The sequence below is a fragment of the Agelaius tricolor genome, unplaced genomic scaffold (assembly GCF_023055355.1).
Source record: "Agelaius tricolor isolate 1412-34295 unplaced genomic scaffold, bAgeTri1.0.p SCAF_11, whole genome shotgun sequence".
NCBI classification, from domain to species: domain Eukaryota; kingdom Metazoa; phylum Chordata; class Aves; order Passeriformes; family Icteridae; genus Agelaius; species Agelaius tricolor.
In genome coordinates this window covers 15,600,712-15,625,561 of record NW_027269271.1, presented here as the reverse complement: position 1 = coordinate 15,625,561, position 24,850 = coordinate 15,600,712, and the positions used below count along the sequence as shown (strand labels likewise).

Genomic DNA, 24,850 nt, shown 5'->3' with positions numbered 1-24,850 from the left:
CACAGGGCTCAGAGCTGCCTAAAAACTCAGGGCTAGGCCGTATTTTTTCCTGCTATGCTTCACATTAACTAATATACTGCAACCAGTAGTAAATGGCCTTCAGAATATACCTGCCCCTTTAAGGAGATTCCTAGTTCTGCCTCTTTGTGCTGCACAGTTACTCCCACACCCTGGGAGATACAGGAACTGCTTATGGAACTGCAGGGTCACGGCAGGATTGCACTTCCCTGCCTCCAGCTGCTGCACTTCAGAGCTTTGCACGGATGTATTTAAATTCCTGTCCAGGCAATCTTTGCTGTATGCAACAATTTCAACTGCAAACACTCACCCATCACATGTCAAGTGCTCATGCCTAACGCCTGAAAGGATTTAAGATAAGCAAGCATTATGGTTAAATGTACATTTCAGTCACTTTCAACCTTCATGGAGCAGATTTAATCCACAGATCTATGCTAGAAAGCAGCACTCAGAGTAAAAGCAATTTCCACCTTTGCATTCCCAAGCTGTAGCAACACATTAATGATCAGGCCCAGCCCACTCACAGCATCCCCCTTTTCTCACAGAGGATGCAAGCAGAATAGTACAGACCAAGACCAGGAATGCCCAGATAATAAAAAATGTTGCAACAAAGTCAAAGGCAATACATCAGACAATGAATACATGCCCTGCCAATGACTGAGCGTACTCCCAATACCTGCACCAGAATCCTTCATGGCCTTAACCAACAGCTCCTGAGGTGTAACAGGAATGTACAACCTACAGAAAAAAATGTTCAGACTCCACATTTCCAGTATCTACTGGCAGAAGAGGATTAAAGCTCAACTAGAAAACAAACAGCAAGGACTACTGGCAATTATTGAGTGCTATTAGCACTGGACACAGCCTTTCCTCTGGCTGGCTTAGACCAGATGTGCAGCAAGCTGAACCCTCAGCTGTTATTTGTGTAGCTAAACTGCATTTGCACCTGTGATACAAAAATCTCAGGAACCATAAGACTCCCAGTTAAGCACATTTGTTGCTTTGTACACAAAGGGACACTGTCAGGAGGCAACCAGTGTTCAAAGCTCTTAGTCTGGGCAGGGCTGAACAACTTCAGGCCTTCACTCAGCACCTGGCATATCAGCTCAAACAACAAATGCTCACTTAGAACAACCACAGGCCAGCCAGACTGCAGGGTGGGCTGGCAGGACAGACATTTAACAAACATACACTATAAACATTTTTACTTTTCTTTGTACAGTACTAAGCATCATGAAGTTACCAGGAATTCAACTACAGTGAGCACTCATGCTTCTCAGTAGCTGCTTTGTGATTACCTCAAATTCACAGCAGAAAAGCAGAGACATTGAGAATCAGGAAGACTGTGGCAAGGATGGGATTAATCCTTTTGCAACCAGTTTGGAAATATTCTGCAGCAGTTGTGCAAAACTTGGAACAGCTTTTCAGCAACTGTTTACATTCCGGGTGCAAGCACTCACACTACAGCTTCCTACAGCGACTAGAGCACTCCAGAGATCAGAAATTGTCCATAAAGTGAGCATTTAAGCAGCCTTGTGACCAAGCCCACAAGTATGAAGCTCACTCCACCATTCCATGGACTGCATTCCAGTTCTCAGCATGTACAACAGTACGTGCATGTCACATTGCAGTCATACCACAAGATGGTGTTTTTGGAAAACAGTTTATTTGGGAATTACACAGTATTTTAAATTCTCCAAAATACATCTTACTAGATCCCTACAAAAGAAATCTAAATAAGTACAACAGTATCAAATTAAATTTGTTGCAACAGATATTAAATATTTACTTCCACTAATATATACATACAAAATGCCACACAATCAGCTTGTTTACCCTTGGAATGTATGCTACCTTCCAGCAGTTATGCTCCATCTCCATATCCTCCAGTTCCACAACACGAAGACCCAATATTAACACTTTGTACATCCTTTATTATAGGCAAAAATAAAGAGTTTGTTTTTGTTGGGGTTTTTTTGGGGGGGTTAACAGAAATTAACCCTCTGCAATCTCACAGCTGTGGTAGTTTGTCTACTGGGGTATCAAACTTGAAGTCTGCTGGGAAAAGATCTGGAGCTCGAGGATAGATCAGCCTGTATGACTGTCTAATCGTAACATCAGCCACACCAGCAATATCACCAATTTCTACAACAAAAAGCAGAGAAGTGGTTAGTTTTTACTTTTGCCATTTACATTCAAAAAACCAGCAAGCATAACTTATCAAGAGGCATTGGACACTTGCTTCACTTGCAACTCCCCCAAAAGCCTGGTAGAAATGGTGTTAACTGTGGTGACTAATATTTTGGATACTTAAGTCTGTCATCTTATGTGTTACAGTTCACCTTAACCTATAAATAGTGGAATAACAAACTTCAAATTGGAAGAGGGCAAAAGTAATTAGAAAGAAACATCTATTACATATGACCACCAGTATTTTAACGAATCACCATCAACTTCTAGAACTTCATTTTTATGCTTTGATTAAGTATAACTAAAAACAAGCAAAAAACTGAGCCACAGAAAAACTGATACCTTCACTTAAGCATGAAATACATTTACCTTAAAATGCACCAAGAAATAAGGCAGAGGCACACACCACTGTATAACAAGCTAAGGGAACACTTGCTTGAGATGCACAGAAACTTAAATTTATTCAAGAGTTAGTAAAAAAGAAAAAAGGTCAGGAATTTAAACCTTGAACTGCATGAGAGCCTTCAGCACTCTCCAAAACCACTGGAGCAGTGTGGAGCTGTGGTGCCCATGGCAAGCAGCTAGCTGTATTTTAATTATCACTCTTAAGAGATGGAATCTCACAACCAGCAAGGATGAAGGTACTGAACTTCCTGGGCTACAGATCACTCATAGGCCCAGGAAAGTGCCAACAGGATGGAATGGAAGCTCCAAGGACATAAGCAGTTACAAATGCAGAACAAACCACAACCTGACAGATAAAAGCTATTCTTTATCCAAAAGGAATGCTCCTTTAAGAAATTGCTACATTTTCAACATTTCTGATCTGGACTGGACAACTCAGAGGAGCACTTGAATCCATTTCTCACATCAAGTTCTACCCCCTGCAGCCTTAGTAAACTTCTTTCCCCAGACATCACTGCCCTGTAGCCTCATTCCCTTGAGCCCCAGGGGCTGATTCCATGCTACTCTGCAGCTCAAGAGCCCTGAACTCCTTACTGGCTCCCCACAGGCTACCCTACCAGCAGGGAATCTGCCCCAGCTGGTCCACAGCAAACCTTGCCATCCCACACTTTCTATCTTTACCACAGGCTCACAGTAAGTCAAGGACCATGTACTAATGCAGGTGATTCCTGGCTGCAGGAATGATTAAAGATTTGATGCAATCCAAAGTCCAAGAGCTCCCCGCAACTGCCATCAAGTTCCTGTTTGGAATATTTTAGAGCAGAAAAATGGACACATGAAAATATATGTGAACTTAAATTATTATGCTCATGTGAATGCACTGGTCCATTGCATTCAAGAATCCAACTCCTAATACCAGAAGAAAATGAACTCAGTTTACACTGAGTGTAGCAAATTACTCCATGTTCATTCTGGGGAGTGGGAGGATCCTGGTTTGGTCCTTGCTGTATGCAGTTAAAATGAGCTTATCACTGTTTGAACAGACCTCATCCAAGTTTTACAGCAATACTGAAGTTTCTTTCAGAAAAAAAAGACATGGCAAACTAAAAACAAACCAAAAAAAGACCAAAAAGAGTCAAGTTTTACCTTTTTGCGTCCTTTTCTCTGAAGAAGCCTGTGATGCCATGTAAATAGCTGCAGCTGCTACAGAGATAGGGCTTCTCCCAGGAACCAAATCTAATTCCACAGCTTTCCGGGCAATATGGGTTGCTGCCATTTGTACTTGTTTGGGAAGACCCAGATTAGAACAGAATCGTGACATGAAGTCTCCAGTTGTAATCAAATCAACGCTGGTTTCCAGAGCTTTCAAAATAAGTTTAAAACACCGGCCTATTTCTTTCTTTGAAATCCTGGACACTGCACATATTTCTGAAAAAAAAAAAAAGAGTATAAATTAAATCTTAGGCTTCACAGCATTTGTTGCCCCCAAAATAATCAAACTTGATTCTCAATATATTAAGACCCACAAAGAAGGACAATGTCCTGAAGGCCACAATCACTAAATAAGCTCTGACCATTTGTGAAACTTCAGTCAGTGCACATTTATCACAAGGCACTAATTAATATAGCTCACTTAAGTAAGGGAAATTTGGTACTGAATGCTAGAGAATTGTATCTCTGTTAGGGAAAAGCTGCACTATTCACTACAGAACTGCTGATTCAAATTCAGTTAAATCAGTTACAACAGTCTCCACCATCTTCTGATCAAAGCAATGCCTTTTAAGTTTCACCAACACTCAAAATAACTTTCAAATGCTAAAACCCCCATGCCCTAGAGCCTACTCCACAAATACAACAAATTCTCACAGACCCTTCTACCCTCCCCTCAAAGGTGAGCTACAGCTGAGAACGACCAATTTGACAAGGTCCAGGAATGAAAAAGCCAACCTCCTACAGTGACAGAAACTAAACCTTTCCTTCATAGCAAAATTGAATCTGTATCACTGAAAACTTACCTTTAAATGTTCTTGGAACACCCTCTTGCCTACAGGCTATGTAGAGACAAGCAGAAGCAATAGCATCATTACTTCTCCCCTTCAGGCTCTTTTGCTCATACACTTGCTTGAATAAATTATTTGTTCGATCCTTCAACGCAAGAAGATGAAATTTAATTAACTCTAGGCCATTTAATTAGCAGCAATATCAAAAATTCATGTGCTCATTATATTATGCTAACTAAGTCAATGCCAGAACAATTTAAGGAAGAGAGACATGAACTTACAACTATATTTCTAGGGAGGTTGATTCTGTCTGCCATGTTCGTAATTTCTTTAAAAGCATTCATCATTGCACGATCAGAGCTGCTCATAGTTCTGCGATTTTGGTACTTTGAATTCCCAAATTCATCAAAACTTGCTGCACCTGTGCCCTGAAAAGAAAAATTTGTGTTATCAATAATACAAGCAACTAAGCAACTTCCTCCTCGCTTCAAGAGCATACATCTTCCAGCTTTATAGATTTTAACTCAAGGCATCGGTTCCAACAGTTGTGCAAATAAACATCACTGAAAGTAACTCATTCAACCAAGCATCGTTCCACACAACAAGTTCTACACTTTCCACCAGTCTCAAATCATTAATTGCTTCCCAGAGACTGCAGATTACACAGTGCTTTTTCTTCCCTTATATAACAATAGTTACACAGTCAAAAAGAGAAAGAATATACAGCCAATGTGTGCATCTCTATACTCCTATCACCAGTGCTGAGGTCCAGGATGATATTCTATGCAACTCTGGTGTGTCCTTTAGGCTGAATCTGTGGCAGACAAGTTGTAGGAGCATCAGGGGGTAGCACAGTTGGGACGGACGGAGATGAGAGATCTCTGCAGCCAGGTCATGGAACTTGCAGTTTATTGCAAAGGGCCTGGGTGCAGGGCCCTGCTTGGAACTGCCAGCCGCAGCTCAGGGCAGGCCCGAGAGAAGAGAGGGGTAGAGAGAGGATGAGAAGGTAAGAGCATAAGAGAGTAAAAGGCAAGAGAGCCAAAGCATAAGAGAGTAAAAAAGGTAGGAGAGTGAAGTTCCCATTACAATACAATAAATCATCTTCTGTGTTGAATATTCTGATTCTCACTAACCAATCTAGTACAATATACAAATCCTATAGCATTTCCATACAGCCTATAAGAATCACTACATTACCACACTCTGCTACATTTTAAACCCTAAAAACTACTCTTTGGACCCCTTCTGCCAAGCTGGCAGGGTCTGCTCTGACCCTTGGACCTGTCTGCAAGCAGAGGGTCTTGTTTCATCAAAAGGGGATTACCTTCAGCTGGCCACACCATTGTTTTCCCGTTGTTCAGTAACTAAGGCATCTCAAAGCTGGCTTTCATTTCAATCTTGCTTATAGTTTCTATACGCTCAAAATCTTTTGCCAGGCAATCATATTTATAAGGCTTTCCTGTTTCATCTTCCCTAACATCGATGAGTCATAAAAACATTTTTATGGTCAGCTGGAGACCAGTTGTTACAATGATAACCATCATAGAGAAGGCATGGGCAAAGAGAACACACAAACCAATGAGCCAGTCAAACCCAACCCAATACCATGCCTGTTAGAGGCTGCAAGCCTTTATCAGAAAATGGAAATATCCAGGCATTTTGACTTTATGGAAAAATCATTGGCCTCTTAAAAGAAAAGCTTGAGGTCTTCAGAGAATTTAAAGCCTCACACTCAACCTGGCAACTTCAAAACAAGCTTCCAAGGTACCATTCTGCTTGTACCTAACAACTTACAGAGCAAAATACATACTTCTATTAAACATGCAAATATGCCCAACCAAAAGGCTCTAAAATGTTCAAAGTTCTCAGTTTGCCAGCAGTCCAAAACAAGTCTTAACCAAATAATGCCATGTCAGATTAGTGATAGCTGATAATGACATGTCCTGTAAGAGAAGAGCAATTTATAATCTGTAATTTATATTGTCTACATATGTGTTCACTGTCACAGTATGCAAGGGGCCCCAAGTTCCTTGAGGTGGAAACCATTTCTTCATAATTCCATCATGTGTAGAAACATGGATTTCCTGAATCTGCAAGCATTTATTCCTTGCTGGTACCTTCAAACGATTTACCTGAGATGGGGCATCCAGCTTTCACTACAGACAGATTTGGTCATTTAAACAAGCCACCACAGACACGGACTACCACACTGTCATTTTGCCAAAACTGGTAAACACAAAGCAGGTCTTGATCTGTGGCTGACTGATAACCTAGCTAAGCACTTGCACACAGAAATCTCAAACTAAATACCCAGCAATGGATTGAGATGTCCAGGTTGTACAAAGTGGGGTAAAGACACAGTGAACAAAGCATAGAACAATCCCTGGCATCATCTTTTTCTTCTCAGCTGCCCGGTTTCTTCCTTCCTGACCCATGTTCTTGGGAAGTGCCCTTCTATTTTAACACAGGCTATAACTCTGTCATCTCTGAGGTGCACTTCTGCATTTAATACATGTTTTCTGACAGTAATAACACTTGCTCTTGACCATTCACATACACTGCTCCCCTTCCCATGCCCAAGGCCTCAAGGACACCCCACTTCCAGCAGCCCCAGTGGATCCCTCCCTGCTGAGACACCATCTGTGCTGCTCACACACCTTGACTCACTGTGGCAACTGAGGACTTCGGCACAGAACCCTCCTCACAAGTCTCCCTAGCTCCTTCAACAGGTCTTTACAACAGATTCCAGAACCACTCATGTCTTTTTCCTACTACTCCAAACATCCTTTAATACAAAATAAGTACCCAGACATGATCCTGGCACCAACACAACAGAGGGCTGCTCCAAAGACAATCCTACTTCCTTGGCTGGATGAACACCTCCAACTATTCAAAGGTTCCCAGTAAGATGAAAAGGTAAGCAAAGAGCAAGAATAAAGTACAACAGACTTCAGGCCACAAAGAGCAATACCAGGCCTTCCATTCAAAAATTATGCCAAAACTTCCCTTGGCCCAAAGTATACAGAACTCTTAGGCCAAAAGGCTCCTTGCTGGCCATCAGTTATACCCCTGTTCCCTGCAGGGTGTTACATTTGTGTTTATCATGGCCTCCCACACCAGTGCTATGCACACATGCTTACATGGAACTGTATGAGCTCAAATCCTTGTAGATGCCAGAAGAGTGAGCACAAACAACAGCAAGTCCCCAGGTCCTTATCTAGTCAGGCTTTGTATCAGAGACTAATCTACCAGGAAATATTGCTCTGTCCTGGAGCCAGCAAGGATTCCCCTTCATCACAGGGATTTTCCTTGGTCCGCTGGTTAAGGAGAACAAAAGAAATTTTACAAAAACCAAACAAAGAACAACCCACATCTATTAGGTGCTGCAGAGTGAAAGTAGACAAAGATTTTACCCTGCTGATGTGAGCCCCGTTCAAGAGCCATGCCCAATATACAACTCACACTATAAAAAGGGTAGAAAACTCTCTTCCACCTCAACTGCTTACATAAACCACGGAAATTCTCCCTGCATGTGTTATTTAAATGCACCATCTACTTTCCTTCTGGAGCTTTGAGGGACAATACTTTATTGATTTCAGCCCTTGACAATCATGTTAGGAGATCCTTTCCCTTCATGGAAAAAGACAGAAACCACACAGTTTTAACTGAAATGAAGTTGACTTTATGAATCATGTGGTTTACTGTTGTGGCCTGAGTCGGGAGTTCTACCAGTCTGGCTTTCAAACAGAACAGAAATCTCATGGATACAATCCTGAAAACACCCTTTGAGGTAACTAAAGTGAAAAAATGCAGTCAAGTAAACAGTGACAATCTCTGAAGGGGCTCAGTGGAGGTCAGGTTTACAGTGCTGGCATTCAACAGCTTTGTACCCCAGTATTTCCCCAGAGCAGCACACAGTATGACCAGTATCACCCACATCACTGATTTGTGGTTGACCACAGCACCAAGGCATGCCCCCTGATCCAGCAGTCTAGTCTTCTTGCCCAGTACAACCAGCTCACATGGAGCAGTCTGATATATCCTTTCTCCTTTTTCAATCATCAGCCCCTGGTACCTTCTCACTGTTTATCAATATAACACTTCCAGATTCAGGTCATGCAGTTTAACAAAAGCCAGCTTTCTTTCAAAGACATCTGATCAAAGGATAGAAATTCTATGCCAAAAAATTGCATTAGATCTTTGTTCAACCATTATAAATTCTCTTGGAGTTGCAGTTGCTACAAAAAAAGGAATCAATTAACTAGCAAAGGTGACAAAAGACATTTTCCACAAGATAGGAAACAAAACTTGCAGTTTTTGCTTTTAGATTCCTAGAAGAGAGCTCCCTGTATCAAAGCAAAACTAAAAGATGCTTGTTTAGTTATTTTTCTTTATGTTAGAATTTTAGAAATAACTATAACATTCTGGCAATCAAGTCACAATTAATGTGACACTTCACCATGCCTCCAATTGATCTGCATTGTAATCAGATCAACTGCAGCACACAGTATCTAATTTCAGAGTTACAGCTCTGTGCCAGTATCCTGAAGACCTGCCTGTGGAATTCAAACCACTTCCAGCACTGCCAACTATGTTATTCACCCTCCTCTCCACAGGCAAATTAATCTTTGTTCCAATGCCTGCTGCTGCTGCTGCCTCAGACAGATGGGTTCCTTACACATTAAAACCAATTAGGAATTAATCCCTTTGCACAGGCAGAGCAGCTAACACATACAGACCACACATCCCTGCAGGAAGGGGCCCCAGAGCAGCACCTCCTGCCTTCCCAGAGGAAAGAGACACAAACCACTCTGTGAAGGAGAATTGACCCTCTTCCTCTACTGTTATAAAGCAATACTGTTATAACTGGCTGAGACTCCATTTCCATCTCTGTTCCCAGGAGTCTACAACAGATCTAACATGACATGCCATGAGAATTATCAACGTCCTTCTCTTTTGGATTTCCCATAACACAGGTTGTGTTTTAGGGGTTTTTCTGGTGAGAGTGTTTTTGTGAGGGTGGAGAAGGTCAGCTGTAAAGATTTTATTATCTGCAGTCCTACCTCAAGCAGAAAGAAAGAGCCCTGGTCCTGTCCCATATGAAAGGTTAAAGCCATCTCTGGCACACAAACATGGGGTCCACTCCAGGCCCTTCTAAAACCTGCTGTTAACTGGGAAAATAATATTCTTACCCTGTTTCATTCTCTGGAATTCATATAGGTTGTTCTGCACTCTGTCAGATGCTACTTACCCTCTTCATGACTACACCAATTTCACCCTTGCTCAACCACTGTGTCTATCTAGTTAGTGTTCAACCACTGTGTCTATCCAGGTCAATCCACATCCCAACCTACTGCCAGCAGGCACTTCAGATGACTGCTTGAGAAATGTACTATTTCCTTGCTGCAAAATTCATGCCCTTTCCGCACTGACAGGAGATGTCTTCAGCATCTTCTGATAAAAGCCATTCACTTCCTTCCAAACGACTGAAAAAAAGGCAGTCCCTTATACAGAGCTCACATCAAGGAACTGACATGGCAGAGCTCCTGCTTACTAGCAAGACAAACACAGGAACTCCTGTGCAGAAAACATCCTGGTTTGTCAAAAGGACTCTCAATTTCCCATAGAAAATAATGCACCTCTGCAAATAAAGTATCCACAGTTGGACTGACTGCCCCCTCTACATTCCCAAACATGATCCAGGCAGCTCCAGCACTTTTTACTCAATTCTCATAGGTTAAATCATGCCACACTAAAACTCTCATCTTGTCTTTATGGAATGGCACTCTTTGCTACAACAAGTTTGCTCCTGCCTATTCTGGGATGTTCTGGTTTACAGCAAAACTTTCATTAGTCAAATGTCCAGCTCTTAAAAACTTTAACATTCATGGGCAAACAAACTTTTCACACAAGTTCCTGTGTCTTTAATTCTCTCACTAAGGTTGCTATCCCTCTTTATTCCAAATTATGATCTGAACATCCAGAGGGAAGGGGGTTAACAGCACAAGTCACTGATCACCTGGACAAAAAAACCTGTGATAAAGCTGAAATGTCTTTTGTCTTTTCCAGTGTCCAGGTTCTAAAGGAGCTCAGGTCATTCTACTGACTGAATCAAACTGAGCTCCCAGAAACAAACCTTGTATTTATACAGCTCAGAGTGAGAAACAATGTGAACCTGGAGCAAACAGTCCATTTCTCCATCTGTCTATAAAGGTACAGATCTTTATCACAGTTGACAAAATCAGCAACAGAAGTCCAAGCCCTCTGAACTACAATCTTTCTGATCCTATATAGGTGGTATTAGAATTGCAGTGACTTCTACAACACTGCTTCACAGAGCCCTTTAGCAATGCCAATGTTTTAATGAAGCAGTGCAGAAATTTGTTTGTCTGAATGTACTCCAAAAGCCACCTATAATCATAAAATGTGATAGACAGCAATGCTTAGAATTGTCCAAAACATAATAATCTACTTGGACATTTCCTCAAAGAGAAGATTTCTTTTTCACTAATGGTGAAAATTAGCTGCCCATGAGTATTCACTTGTTGACTTCCTTGCTTTTAAGAATTCTTGGATGAAAAGTATGCTGCACACTGCCCTATACGTACATATTCAGGCACTTCATCCTAGCAACATCACTGGGACAAAAACTTCTGAGAAAACACAAAGCGGCAAAATGTTCTAATCAGCAACTTCATCCCTTTTCATGAAACATCCAGGAAATCCACAAAAAGTTAATTTGGATCTTGCAGTAAAATATGAAGAAGAAAGTACAACAATTAAAACTTACCTGGGTCGCTGCTTCATTAAAGGGAATGCATTTGTGTGACTAGTCCTGCTTGCTCTCAGAAGAAACAGCAGGATATGACTGCACCACATCTTTTCAACCCAAGTATAGATGGGCTACTTTGCTTTGAGGCACTCTGACCATGAAAGAACTCTACATTTAGTGCTTTAACATTAATTGAAAGAACATGTACAATGTGGTCTCCAGGTCTCCAATATGAATCTGATACAGACTTTAGTACGAAAAAACAACAGCAGCATTAGCTGTTGAGATCTCAACATTAACTTCAGAGCCACCTCAAATACACTTGCTAAATCAAAGTATACTTCTTTTAAAATTGCAACATCAGCTTTCCTATTTATAGCAACATATCTAAGCATAGCAAGTAACCCCACAACACTGCAAACTTTTTGGTTTTTTTGCAAAGGTTGGCCCTTTCCTTCTATCCTCAGGAAAGGGCCACATTTTATAGACTGTTGAAACATGCAATTTCAGTTCAGGTGAAAATCTCTTCAAAAATATATGTTGTATAGTTTTTCTATGGAAGTGTCACCTGGTACTTGAAATAAAAACACTCAGCAAACTTTAGTATTTCCAGTGTTACCTTGCCAATCATTGTACTCAAGTCACCATCACTGAGCAAAGGATTCTGGGTGTCCCCAACTCGAGATGGGTCTTTGGTTGCTTTGTCATTGCTGAACGTTCTCCACTCTGAGCCCACGTCTATGACCCGGTCACCTGGGAACACAGGGCAACACAAAGTCTGCATTGACACAGTGCTTTAAAATATTGCATGAAACATTAAGGTAGGCATCTGAGCTCTGCACTCCAAGGAGGCAGACTGCTGGCATTCCCAAACACAACAGTAACTGCAGGACAACAAACCGGAATGCTCAGGATCTACAATGGAAAAAAAATGCAACCAGAGCTGCACAGAAGACATAAATAACTAAAGAAATGCATCCTGAAATCAGGAACTGTCACCTTTATGGATTATCCATTAAGAACATCATGGCATTTCCAATACACAAAAGGAATCAAGATCTCAATTTCAAGCTGAAGTCAGGACTGCCTGTGGATTGCTCTCAATGAGTCAGTTGCTGTAACTTAAGTTCATCACACTTGCCATGTGTTAATAGTGCACAAATAGTGCACACACGAATTACCTATCACACACACAATCCCATCAAGCTATAGTAAATTACTTGAGTAATTTCTAGCTCCTTTGTACTCTCAATTTTGTACCTCCTAACCCACCACTGATGACATTTTGCAGTTCAATTTTTGTTCTTGAAGACAGTTGTGACCCTGCCCAATTTCATGATGCTTGACAGTTTTATATAAAATATATATACTCAACTACTTAAACACAATCAACCCTGTTAACACTGGAAGATTTTCAGTACAGATTCAGAATAAACAGGAAAAGCACCATATTTTCTGAATGAAACAACTTTCCTTGCAGTCCTCTCTTAATTTCACATCCACCTAAACCTTTCCTACAGCTATGAGAGGAAACAGCAATGAGAATTATTTCTCAAAACTTACCAGTTTGAGAATTAATTCTCACAAACTTTGTGATGCAAGCAAAAGCCCTACAGTAAACACAACAACAGAAACTTGGGGGAAGAAAAGAAACACAAAAGAAAGCACAAACCCCAGCCCCAAACCCAGCACAGTTCATTGTATTCAAAGATCTGATAAAAGCTGCATCACAAAGGTGTTGCCTCCAGAGCAATACTACAGAATTTTTAAGAACACATGCACAAAATAACACAAAAGGATCACTTCTCTTAGTGTTCTGCGGTAAAGCAGAATACAGCTCAGAAGAAACTTCAGAATAATTGGTACCCTTAGCTAAACCTGAGAGAAAATTCATCACCTCTATCAATGTTTAAGTTTGTTGTGAGAGAAATCCCTGCAAAAAAAAAGTAGCATTGACTGCACAGTTTACAGTATGGAAGTCTTAGAATGAAATCACAGAGGCTGATTTAACCCGGAGAAAAAGGCAGAAAAAAGCACTCTGCAAACAATACAAGATCTGAAGCTGGAGAAAATGCAGAAGGTGTGGACAGAGTGATGCAACTGCAGAATTCCCTGGGGGATACAAGGGGACTCTATTCTGACAGAATAACTCAATTTTTAACATAAAACTATGCAAGGAGGATGCCTGAAATTGAAAGCTGTGAATGAACCAAAAGAAGTTGCTAGAACAAAAAAAAAAAAAACTTTAGGTTAAAGGTGTTCTCATCAATACCTGTCAGACCTGCTCAAAACTATGGCTCCACCTTTATTTACTGGTCTAATAAAAACCAAGAGGGAGAAGAAAAAAAAATCAACCATGAAAAAACCATGAAAAGCTACAGGGTTATGGATAGAATGAATCTGTGCTGCCTTTTACTCTTTCTGCTACAAAGGTCAACCCCCACACCCTTGGCAAGCTTGAATTTGCAGACAGTGTGCTCCTCTGACTCCTGGATTCTGTAAATATTTGATTCAGTAATGCTCCTTCTATGGCCTAGCAGTAACTTTACTTTTAGACGAACCCCCAATACTGTTTACAGCATCTAAAAAAAGCAAAATGTACTTAAAATTCTGGCATGGTATAAATAGAACACTGAGTACAGAGCAATGATGTAATATTTTTCCACACAAGTGGGAATGACCTAAATGACTCACTCAGGGATCTGCCTCTTGTGAGTTATGAACCATTCCTGCTCTAACAAAAAAGTTCTACATCACTGCCTGCTTTGATAAACACATCACAAACAGAAGACTGAGACTACTATGTCAGAGTAAGAAAAGATTAAGTAGAACAAATCACTGAATATAAAGCAATTGCGCAATTAAGATGCAGTATGCAAATATCTTCATTTTGCCAAGAAATCTGCTACTACAGAAAAGAAGTTTTTCTGTATACTGTCAGTGTCACAGAGAATATACAGAAATCCTAGGCAGTACATTCCATCTTTCAAAAGGCTTCTATAAAAGTGTGACACAAGCTAGAAGTATTAATGAAAATGGAACAAATAAGCCCACAGGTTTCCATAGATGGAAAACGTATTCAGCTACAAGCATGATTAGCTGGATTATCCCATTCAACAAGAAACTAAAACAAGAAACAAAATGCAGCACTTATCTTTAGTTCTTCAATACATAAAAACCACATTGGAACTCTGATATTAGTACAGATGCAATTAAGCCCCACCCTAAGTGGTCAAAGCAAAACTTTAAAATACTAAATTTAGTCTTACAAAAAGACTAAATTTAGTACTGAGTTAAGATTTTTTTACTGACTAAATTAGACTGACTTAAGATTTCAAGCTCTAAACTCAATTTGCTAGGTCATGCCCTACTGACTGACTTTCCCAAGCAGGAATATGGATCCAACAGTCCAACATGAGAGTAAGAAAGTTCCCAGGAAGTACACCATACAGTTGTCTCTGCTTTCTCACAATCTTATATTGGTTTGGGCAACCTAAAACTGCAATAAGGATGGGAGTGGCCACATATTCCTTGGCTACTCCCTTTCTAAGCAGTCCTTTTGAACAAAAGGGCTTCACTAGATACACTCACATTAGATACTCCTTTATTTGATTTTCCTCTAACAGAGGAGTTGAGCTCCTCAGCTTCCTCCTCTGAAATACATACAAAAACAACAGTTTACAGGACCAAATCCTTGTGAAATGCATCTCCAGGCTGATATCCCAAAGCATCTTTCTGAACAGACTAATTTTTCTCCATTGCTCCATTTCTTCTCATAAACTACTCTTCCAGGATTCAGTGTCTCTTTAAAATACAGTCTAACAGACTAACACACAGGCTCCAGTGCAAACACACACTGCCAACTCCCCTGGTTGGTAACCAAATTCAGGTTACTCATCATCTGAAAAGCTCATTTAATAAAATGCAGAAGTGCTACTCAGAACAGAAAACCTCAGGCCAAGGTTACTTTTCTTCGCAACTGACACATGCAAAGAACATGTGCTACAGAAATGCAAAACCAAACTCAGGTCAGACCCAAAAATTAAAATAGACTTTTGAGTAGTTTTTAAAACTTAGTTTGAAATATCTATACATCAAATTTGCAGTAACTCATAAGACATATGTATTTTCTTCTCCTTCTGCATTTTGCATTATCTGTTATAAGAAGACAAGATAGCTTAAAACTGAAGATATCTAACCAAAACTAGAAATATGATGACATTCATGAGCTATGTAATCTTCCATATCCAGTCTTGAAACACTGCTGAGAAGGCATGTTCTTAAGTTCTTTTCAGAGGAGCTCTAATATTAGCTGCACATTGCATTAAGTTCTGCATATTGTTAACTAATATTTTAATTTTAACATAAATACAGTATTAAAAGTTGATTTGCACTCTGAAGATCCAAAATACCTACTGATAACAGGGAATGTGTCATTCTCACAGTTAGTCAGGGAATCTGCTGCCATCTAGTGAGCACATATATTATACTTTTAATTAAAAGCATTTTACAATGCCAAATTTAAATATAAATATGTGTGTATAGATATATAGGATTACACTTAAGTTTCAGTCAGCTCCTTATTAAGCAGAGTAATGAGGTGCTGTGACAAACTACAGTGAAAAAACTAAGGAGCAGGCTACGAGCTGGGGAGAATGAAGACATGAAACTGCACAGAGCCAGGCTGAACAATCAGATCAAGCTTCAGCTCTCAAGACTCTCCTAACTCCTAAATCACTTTTGCAACCACCTTCTAAATTGCTCCAGCAAGTCTCTCTCTTCCTGGTACACAGAAGTCCAGAGCTAGACAGTACTCCAGGTGTATCTACTCCATATTCTATTTATTAGCTTACATATTGCCCCATATGGGAACACATGACCTTTTTGTCCATTTTTCAGCCTTAGAACTTCTATTAGGGACCAGATGTATTAAATGCTCCACAGAATAAACTCATGGAGAGGGGAAAAATAAATGAACATATAATTTTACAGTCATCATTATTTCTAGCCCTTACTAAGGCATTTGTATTCTTTGTAAAAGTTATCTTGTTTTCAATAAATTGTCACCACCACAAATTTATCATCACAATCAGCAACACCAGTCTATTCACAAGACAGTTAAAGTAACTAAAGCAGGCTTTCAGATGGCTAAACAAAACATAAAGCCCCCACAAGCAAACAAACAAAAAAGCCACAGATGATTTTAACTAGTTGCCAGACATCAACAGCATCACACCAGTACCAAAAGGCAACTATGGATTGAAACAGACAGTACAGCACCGCAGGCAAATGACTGCTACAAGAACAAAGGCTTAGCAGCTCCTGCATATCAAAATGATGACAAATCTAAAAGGACTAACAGGCTTCCAAAGCCATCAGCTTGCATAATAATTTTGGAAGAAGCAAATGAGAGTAGAAATGTTAAATGATCAGGTGGACAAGTCTGGTCAATTGAATTTACACCTCCCCGGGACTTGAGGCCTTTAAAAGATTAACAGCTCTAATACTTGTGTGAAGGATGCTCCAAACTACAGAATCTCAATTTAAAATGTTGTGCCTGATCTACCCTACATCATAATATTTGAGACTCTTCTTCCATCAGAGGAGTTCAGACTGTTTCCAGCCTTTATTTGCCTAATTACCCTGTCAGCCTGGTAAGGAAGCAAGCTACAAACCACTCCCTAAATGGGATGATTCAAAATGTTACTGTTACTAGAAAAATCTAGTACTTCACCTAATGGCAGTAGTAGTGGCCCTCAAATACCTTAGGTCCCTAGCCAAAAACCCAGTAACTAGAAAGCTCCCCGCACCCTCCAGGAAATCTCATGCTAAGAGCAGCGCTTATTACAAAGCCTGACAAAAGATGCTGACGTTTAACATCTAAAGTCTGTTTCCACTCTTACAAGCATTACTGCCAAACACTTAGAAGCATCACCCTTTGCCTTTAAAGCTGAAAAGGGTTAGAATTAAAACAGACTATTTGCAATGCTGGCTGAGAAAGGCAAGCAGGTCACTTACTTAATACAGGAAATTTATAATATGAAGAATCTGTGAATGCTCATGGAAGAGTCAACTATTCAGAATATCTTTAAGCATCAGTATCCTTTAAAATTAGCTTTCCTCTAAATGCAGAGAGTCTTTTTCCAAGGGTCAACTTTTGTCACACACTTTTTAGTAGTCTAGACACCAAGCATGTAAAGGCTGCTAGTTCACATCCATATCTAAAGATTTTTGCCTACTTTTTAAGTGATACTTTGAATCAAGAATTAATATTTTAAAGATTAACAATACTTGCAGAAAGGAGTAAACCTAGACCATACAGGCAAATATTAACAGATTTTTCCCCTATGGATGTAACTGCCCTCTACTGGATGCAAGTCAAAAGTACTTAAGCACCTTCCCCACTTACTGGGTACTACAAACAGCTGAAAAGAAATAAAAGATTTCTTTGGTTTTCAGAAAAAACAAGCAGCTATACAGAAGCAAGCAATCTTATCCCTAATGACAGATATCCTGAGTAATGAACTGGCCAGTTGAGAGGCAATTGTGAAACCCCTTTCTACTTGTTTATTATACTGACAAGAAGAAAAAAGCACCTGTAGTATAGTCAAATCTTACCTATTCTTCACGGACCAATTTGAATTTACAATGCACCATTTTGATCTCAAACGTGTCAGAAGTATCAGCCAAACAAATCCTCAAATTTTTGTAACAGCCTTAGTGCAGACCACAGACTATTGACTATTTTTCCCTAAAATTCTTCAACTGAACACCCAGGTATACACAGAACATGGCAGAAATGTCTGAATATTTGTCATAATCTGATTCAAAGCTTTAATGAGTTGATATGTGTCCACAGATCCTCATCAGCTGGAGACAGACTTCTGCTTTTTTACCAAAGAAGGCTCCCCAAAGCAGATCCACACAAGAGCACTGTTCCTCTCAGCCACACCCGCCTAGTAAAGCAGACAGAGCAAACCAGTTTGAGAAAATCACTTACTACACACTGAAAATAAATTCCTCACTGCTTAACTCCTGCACACTAAGACAACATTTAATGAAGCTATCTATATAGATATTTAAGGAATGTCTTCAAAAGGTGTTCCTAACCTGAGGTATTCCTTATACCTGAGATACTACATAGCAGTACATGCCACCAGACTTGTTCTTATCCTCCTCTGAAATTCACATCACCACCTTGCTACATCAAGAAAATTCAGTGCTTTGTCTTCCACTTTCACTCTGCTTTCTTCAGCCCCTTCTGGCATATGAGCTGATTCCCAGCCTTTTTTACTGCCTATAAGGTAGTAAGCAAAATATCTGCCTGTCAAGAAAGAGGATTTACTAGCCTTCTGTTCTTGAACAACACCCTTTTCCCCCCACCAACCCTGTCTGGAGAATGAGATATGGTGAACGTTTTAAATGAACACAGAACTAAGCCCTAAGAACCCTGGCCATGAACTCTTAGTGAAGCACATAGCTTAGAATGACTGGAGAAAGGTAGGGATAATAAAACACTATTCTTGTCACAGCAAATAGACCTGGACAGAGTTGTTAAGTCTCAAATGCATGTCAATCCACACTAATATCAAAATTTCATGGATGATTATAATTTAGGTCTCCAAGCGCCTTTCAAGTAAAAAGCAATTAGCAGAAGGAAAAGTTAACAAGTTGGAAATAATTACCATGAAAAGACAGAACACAAACTAATCCACAAAAACTAATAATGAAAAGGCAGATGAGAGGTTTTAGGACAATGAAGCAGTATTTTGAAACAATAATACTCTCAATACCAGCTTCAGTCATAATGACATTACAAGATTAAATTATTTTAATACTACACAGCAAAACACCAGTTTATTCAGAACACATGGAAAATACTGTGCAAAAAACCCCAGCATACTAGATCTAACTTAAATTATTGAGACTAAGAATGAAACCTGTAAGTAGAAAACAACTCTGATAAAAAACTTTTCTCAAAAATCCCTTTAAAAAGTAGTACTTGCAACATACAGGTCTGCCTAAAATATGGAATTCACTTGATAAAGAGATCAGCTCCTCTGTGTCCTGGCCTCCTGCTCCCCCAAAATTTTCTACTGCATTACCCTTTCAACTGCTAAATCCAAGTCAATAATACTGATTTAATCTCCTATTCCCAGAAAATTGATTACAAACCTGAAAACTATCTGTGCACAGCTATTTCATCCTACAACACAGTTCTACATATAATAGTCTTACACTCTTTCCATAAATAAGCAACTTCAGTACTTTACCATAGCAAGCAAGAAAAAATCAAATGCAAATACTCTTAGTTAAGTCAAAGACTATTAGCTCTGTCTACAGCTAAACTGCACACACACACTAAAAAAAAAAAAAAAGAAAAATGAAAAAAATCAGTGAACTCACACCAGTATGTACTTTACAGCAGTAAAGCAAGAGCACAAATTCAGCATTTACCATTTATACCAGCAGTGCCCTGCAGACACTAAAAACCACTATTTTTAAATAAATCTGTAGCACTTCTTCAGCTACAAGATATATTGATTTTTGCATAGGGAGGGTTAACTGTTCTGAATGATCCTGTTCACTGAAAGATCCCAGTAACTTCTAGTCCATACCAAAATATATTTTCAGTGAGCTATGCTCACATGTGATCACGATGCATGCAAGCCCTGAAACAAAACTTCCCTATGTAAAAACAGGAAATGAAATCTTTAGTCTCTCAAGGGGAATGTGTCTCATGGAATCTGCTACAAATACAGGAAAGTTGCATTTGGAACACATGAAAGCTAAATTTTGTCTTCACTCCTTTAATCCCTACTTCACAAGCATCTCCAGAAAACAGGCATCAAGGATTGGATCTGGTTTACACCCTCTCTAAATTTCTTATCAGACCAGGTGAGAAAATATTTAGTGCTCTCACTTCTCTTTGATTACTTATTGTCACCCTATTTAATTGGTTTTCTAAATTACCTGCTGGATACCCTAGCTTAGGAATTGGACACAGAGGCAGGCTAAATAGCTGAAGGAATGCAAAACAGAATGAGAACAATCAGCACAATGCTGTTAAAGCCTTTTGGGGAGAAATCCACAGAATGCTTGCCTAAAAAACATTTTTTATCCTACCAGTAATGTTGTCGGTAAACCGCACTAAGACAACTACAAACACATTAAAAACTCAATTCAGAAACAGTTTCTATTAATATTCTAATGATCCTGCTCATTGAAACTGCTAACATTTTGAACTAAAGAATGCACCAATGCTATTACTTCAGAAAAAACAGAGGATAAACTCTTCAGGCAAGAATTCCTTGTGACTAGGTAACAGAAGGTACATGAAGTGAGACTTGTGACAAATTCCAAGTTCCAAAAAATTACATTTATGAAGAAAAAGCTTTTCCTCTTCTCCCAATACCAGAGCTATCTTAAAAGTTATGAACTGATTAAGACGGGCTCTTCTAAACTTTTGCTCAATCTCTGTGACAGCCACACAAAGAGCTGAACATGCACCAAAGTATTTTTAAGCAGTAACTTAGAAGCTTACTATCATATTTGAGTAGGAAATACTGCTGTTGGTATTTCAATTTTTAACCAGGAAATTTATTGATTAATTGACCTTTATCAGAATTTATGCAATTTAAACCACCCCTTCTTTTTAACAAAGCAGTTATAACCCTTCCTTTAGAGGTTTTAAACGGTTTCATGATTTTAAAGGAAACTGGTACTCAAGTTTAAATGTTTTAACATTTACTTTAACAATTTATGTAGAAGTTTGCTTTTGCATAAAAAGACATTTTAGTTGCTTGGCTAAATTAGTACTATCTTCTCCACAAATACCTTAACTTTCAGCTTTTAAGGAAAAACTTTAAATGCAGCAAGGCAAAACAAAACCACCATAGGAAGTCTAGGAAAGATAGATCTAAACAATTTGAAATATTTATCAGCACTGAATGAATCACACCAACATGTACCTTCAAGGAGGATTTTTTCACATAATGGCCAAAAACAAATTAACAGAAAACAATGGAGTTTAAAGGATTATCAAAATACAAGCAAGGAAAGTTTCCCATGATAAAAGGAATAAAGACGGTAAGGTGCATGTAAGATGTTCATCCTAGAAAAGATAAATAAAAATGTATATGCAGCAAGTTTTATGGCAACTGCCTCTTTCTCATTCAAACAAAAGACAAAGCCTAACAGGTCTTCCATTTTAAATATTCAATTCTACTTCGAAATACAGTCTAGTCTGTGGAAGTTGCTGCTACAGAAACCAAGTAAAAGAGCTTCACAAAATTCCAGTGGGAAAATTTAGGATAGTCTTAAAAAGCCTTGGGAAAAGTGATTAACACACATGCTAGCAACCATATAAAGATAAATCTTTCAGGGCAGAAGATAACATCTAGCTACTGGGAAACTGAGGTTGGTTGGGGTTTGGTTTTGTGCTGTGTTGGTTTTATTTCTTATAAGCAAGTTATTTCATAGAGAGCTTCTATAACACCTCTTATACTTACCTGAATCAGAGAAGAGTCATGAATAAAAACAGAATACGGGACTGGACAGCACAATGCTCTAATTCATATTACAGCACATTTTAAATTTTCAGTCTTTAAACAGAGTTTGATTATTTTTGTAGTGCAAGAAATTACCAGAAGACAGGCCATTCAGAGCAGTAAGCTTGTAGCAACAGACAATCACAAAAAAAACTAAGCCCCACACAAAAAAATCAAAACAAACACACACCCCATCAAATCTACCACAAACACTTCGGCATCAAGAGAGCACAAACCTACACACACCATTTGGGTTACATAGCAATTTATAAAAATATGAATAACTACTTACCTACTACTAGCCCACACTCAGAACAAATCATATCACCAGCTCTGTAATCCTCCACTAAAATGGAATCTGGATGATTTGGGCAAGTCACCCTTGGAAGCACATCCAAACTAAGAAAAAAAGCAAAAAAGTTCCTTGGTGAACACTTCAGTAATACAGCACTTAATGTTTTAAATTATAGAATATTAACTCGATTATCTGAGCTGCACTTTTTATATGAATGCTGCAACTACATTTGACAATCAAGACTTCAGATCACCTAAATTCCAATTTTCTTGTAATCTATCTTGTACCAAAATCACTTCAAATCAAACATTAAAAATCTACGTAACAGACTCGATTAAATGCAGTGTAACTCAAACTACTGCTAAACGAATTTTCCCAAGAAGTTAGTGGTGATTTCTTCATTCCAAACCAGCATTTTCACTCCTTCTACTCAGAACAGTATTATTTACCAGGTCCTTAACTCAGAAAGTAGCGCACATACAACATGTATGTTTGGAAAATTCCCAATTCAAACACTGATTTATTTTAAAGTACTTGAAGAATAAATTCCATTTTAAATTAAGCAATGCATAGTGAAATCTTAACAAAAAATAATCAGCTCCTACGGCAATTACATGACAAGAAGTTCTGAAAACAGGGATCTCTTTCACACTCATGGATCTTCAAGAATTACAACTTCCCATAAAGCATTAGCATTATTTAATAAACAGCTTTTAGTTACTAACTAAAGCAACAACCAACTGCTGCTAACCAAATGTTTTAAAAGTAAATACTTCATATTAACAGTATGTTACATAATTCTATTAAAATTATTTCAAAATGGGAGTAAAAAGTGTTTACAATTGGGATCCATGTATTCCACAAAGCCATTCTGCTCAAGTTTAAAAGCATAAGAGTACAGAAGTTGATCTCAAAAAATTTATGACTACTAACTTCTATTTGAATAAATCAAAAAACCAATTTGTAATCCATTAAATCTTAAAAAATTTTCCAATAGAATCACTCTGGGTTACCCCATTTTCCACAATTCTTTATGCCATTAATTCAGCCTAACCTATACTCCCCATCTTAATTTTCATTTTTTAGATATTTCTAATGAGTCTAGAACACAAAAAACCAGAACATTTTAATCCACAGACTCTTCACAAAAATGTCTGCAACCTGAAACTAAAACTGAAAATCAACATAACTATTAATATTAAAACCTCCAGACAGCATGTCAACACAAGATGTTCAGATGTAAATTATGTTCAAAAGAGTACATGAAAGCTCTTTAGACAACTTTCCTTCTATTCCCAGCCACAAGTTTCATATGACAACACTGTTGACAAAATATTCACAATCATCTGACATTTGGCATTACATAAAAGGCAGTGACACACTAAGCAAAAGGGAAAAAAAAAATCCAGATGTCTCAAAGAATACCACCCATGCTTTGTTTCAGACTTTACCTTCATAAAACATTGCAAAAATTTGTCTTCCCATGCCAATTTAACTCGGTTTATCTACCGACACATATACGCTGTACTCCTTGCAATGGGTTCAATTTACTAAGCCACCTACACCCAAGGAAAATGCATGGCACGTGTGTAAAGGCCCATCCCAGCAAATAACTCCCGACTTGCAGCAAGATTACTCGGAAGCACTTCCTAGATCCTAGGACAGGTTTAGCAGGAGTTACGGAGTCACTCCAGTCTGCTCCGTGGGCTTTCAGACTAGAAAGAAAAATTCGGTGTGTCTCCAGGAGGAAGGAATTCGGAACCCGAAACCCGTCTGGTCGCTGACTAGTGCCGGTACGGATTTAGGGTGGGAGCCTGAAAGCAGTTTGCAGGCCCCGATAAGGCGGAGCCAGGCCAGGGAGCTGCACCTCGGCTCAAGGCAGCGCTGAGCACGGGGGACACAGGGGCCGCAGCTGCCAGTGCCCGGCCGCGGGACACGGCGGGACGGGCTCGGTACCCACAGGGCCCGGCCAGGCCACAGCCGCGCTCGGGGGACAGACCAGGCCGAGCCGCCGTTCGCACCGAGCTGTGGCTGACGAGGAGCTCCGCACGCAGGACATCAATCGCCCAAAACCCTCGGCATCTCCTCGGAGCGCTGCCCAGCAATAGCGACACGAAGACGCAGAGGCGGCGAGCTCGGCCCCTTAGAGGCCGCTCAGCCGGGGGCCGCCCGGCCCGGCCCGCACGAACAGGCGCGGGCGCCCTGAGGCCCGACCGCCTGCCGCCCTAAGGAATGGCCCCGACAAACAGGACACCGGAGAGGGGCCGGTGCGCCGTGCACCGCGAGAGCCGTGCTAAAACGGCAGCACCGGGGCCGGGCAAGGGCGGCGATGGCCGCCGCTCAGTCCCCAGGCGGTAGCGGGGGTGACGCAGCCATCCTCCGCCTGTACCGCGGACGGGGGCGATGTCGGAGCCGGAGCCGAAGCCGCTCCTCCCTCGGCCCCCCGCGCCCAGCCCGCCCCCGTACCGGCTGGTGGACGCCATGTCGGCGGTGCCGCAGCAGGGCCGGATACCGCGCGGCCCAGCGGCCCCTGCAATTAAATCCCGAGAGCGGCGGGCGGGGCCACCGAGCGCTCCTACGGGTGCCGCGAAGGGGCGGGGGCACGCTCGGGACCGCCCCG

At 40.1% G+C, this 24,850-nt stretch overlaps 1 protein-coding gene across 2 annotated transcripts; it reads right to left on the bottom strand.

Moving 5' to 3' along the window:
* Positions 1-1,665: 1,665 nt before the first annotated feature.
* Positions 1,666-24,833, bottom strand: GTF2B (general transcription factor IIB). 2 transcript variants are annotated; one of them, XM_071436339.1, is made up of 7 exons: positions 24,697-24,833; positions 22,228-22,334; positions 12,005-12,138; positions 4,895-5,041; positions 4,629-4,758; positions 3,760-4,041; positions 1,666-2,163 (listed from the first exon to the last, which is right to left on the bottom strand). In XM_071436339.1, exons 1-7 carry the CDS (start codon positions 24,711-24,713, stop codon positions 2,030-2,032), a joined length of 951 nt encoding a protein of 316 aa, XP_071292440.1. In that variant the 5' UTR covers positions 24,714-24,833; the 3' UTR covers positions 1,666-2,029. The 2 variants fall into 2 exon arrangements, with proteins under 2 accessions (XP_071292440.1, XP_071292442.1); XM_071436341.1 differs by lacking the exon at positions 24,697-24,833 and adding an exon at positions 23,682-24,584.
* Between the last annotated feature and the right edge of the window lie 17 nt (positions 24,834-24,850).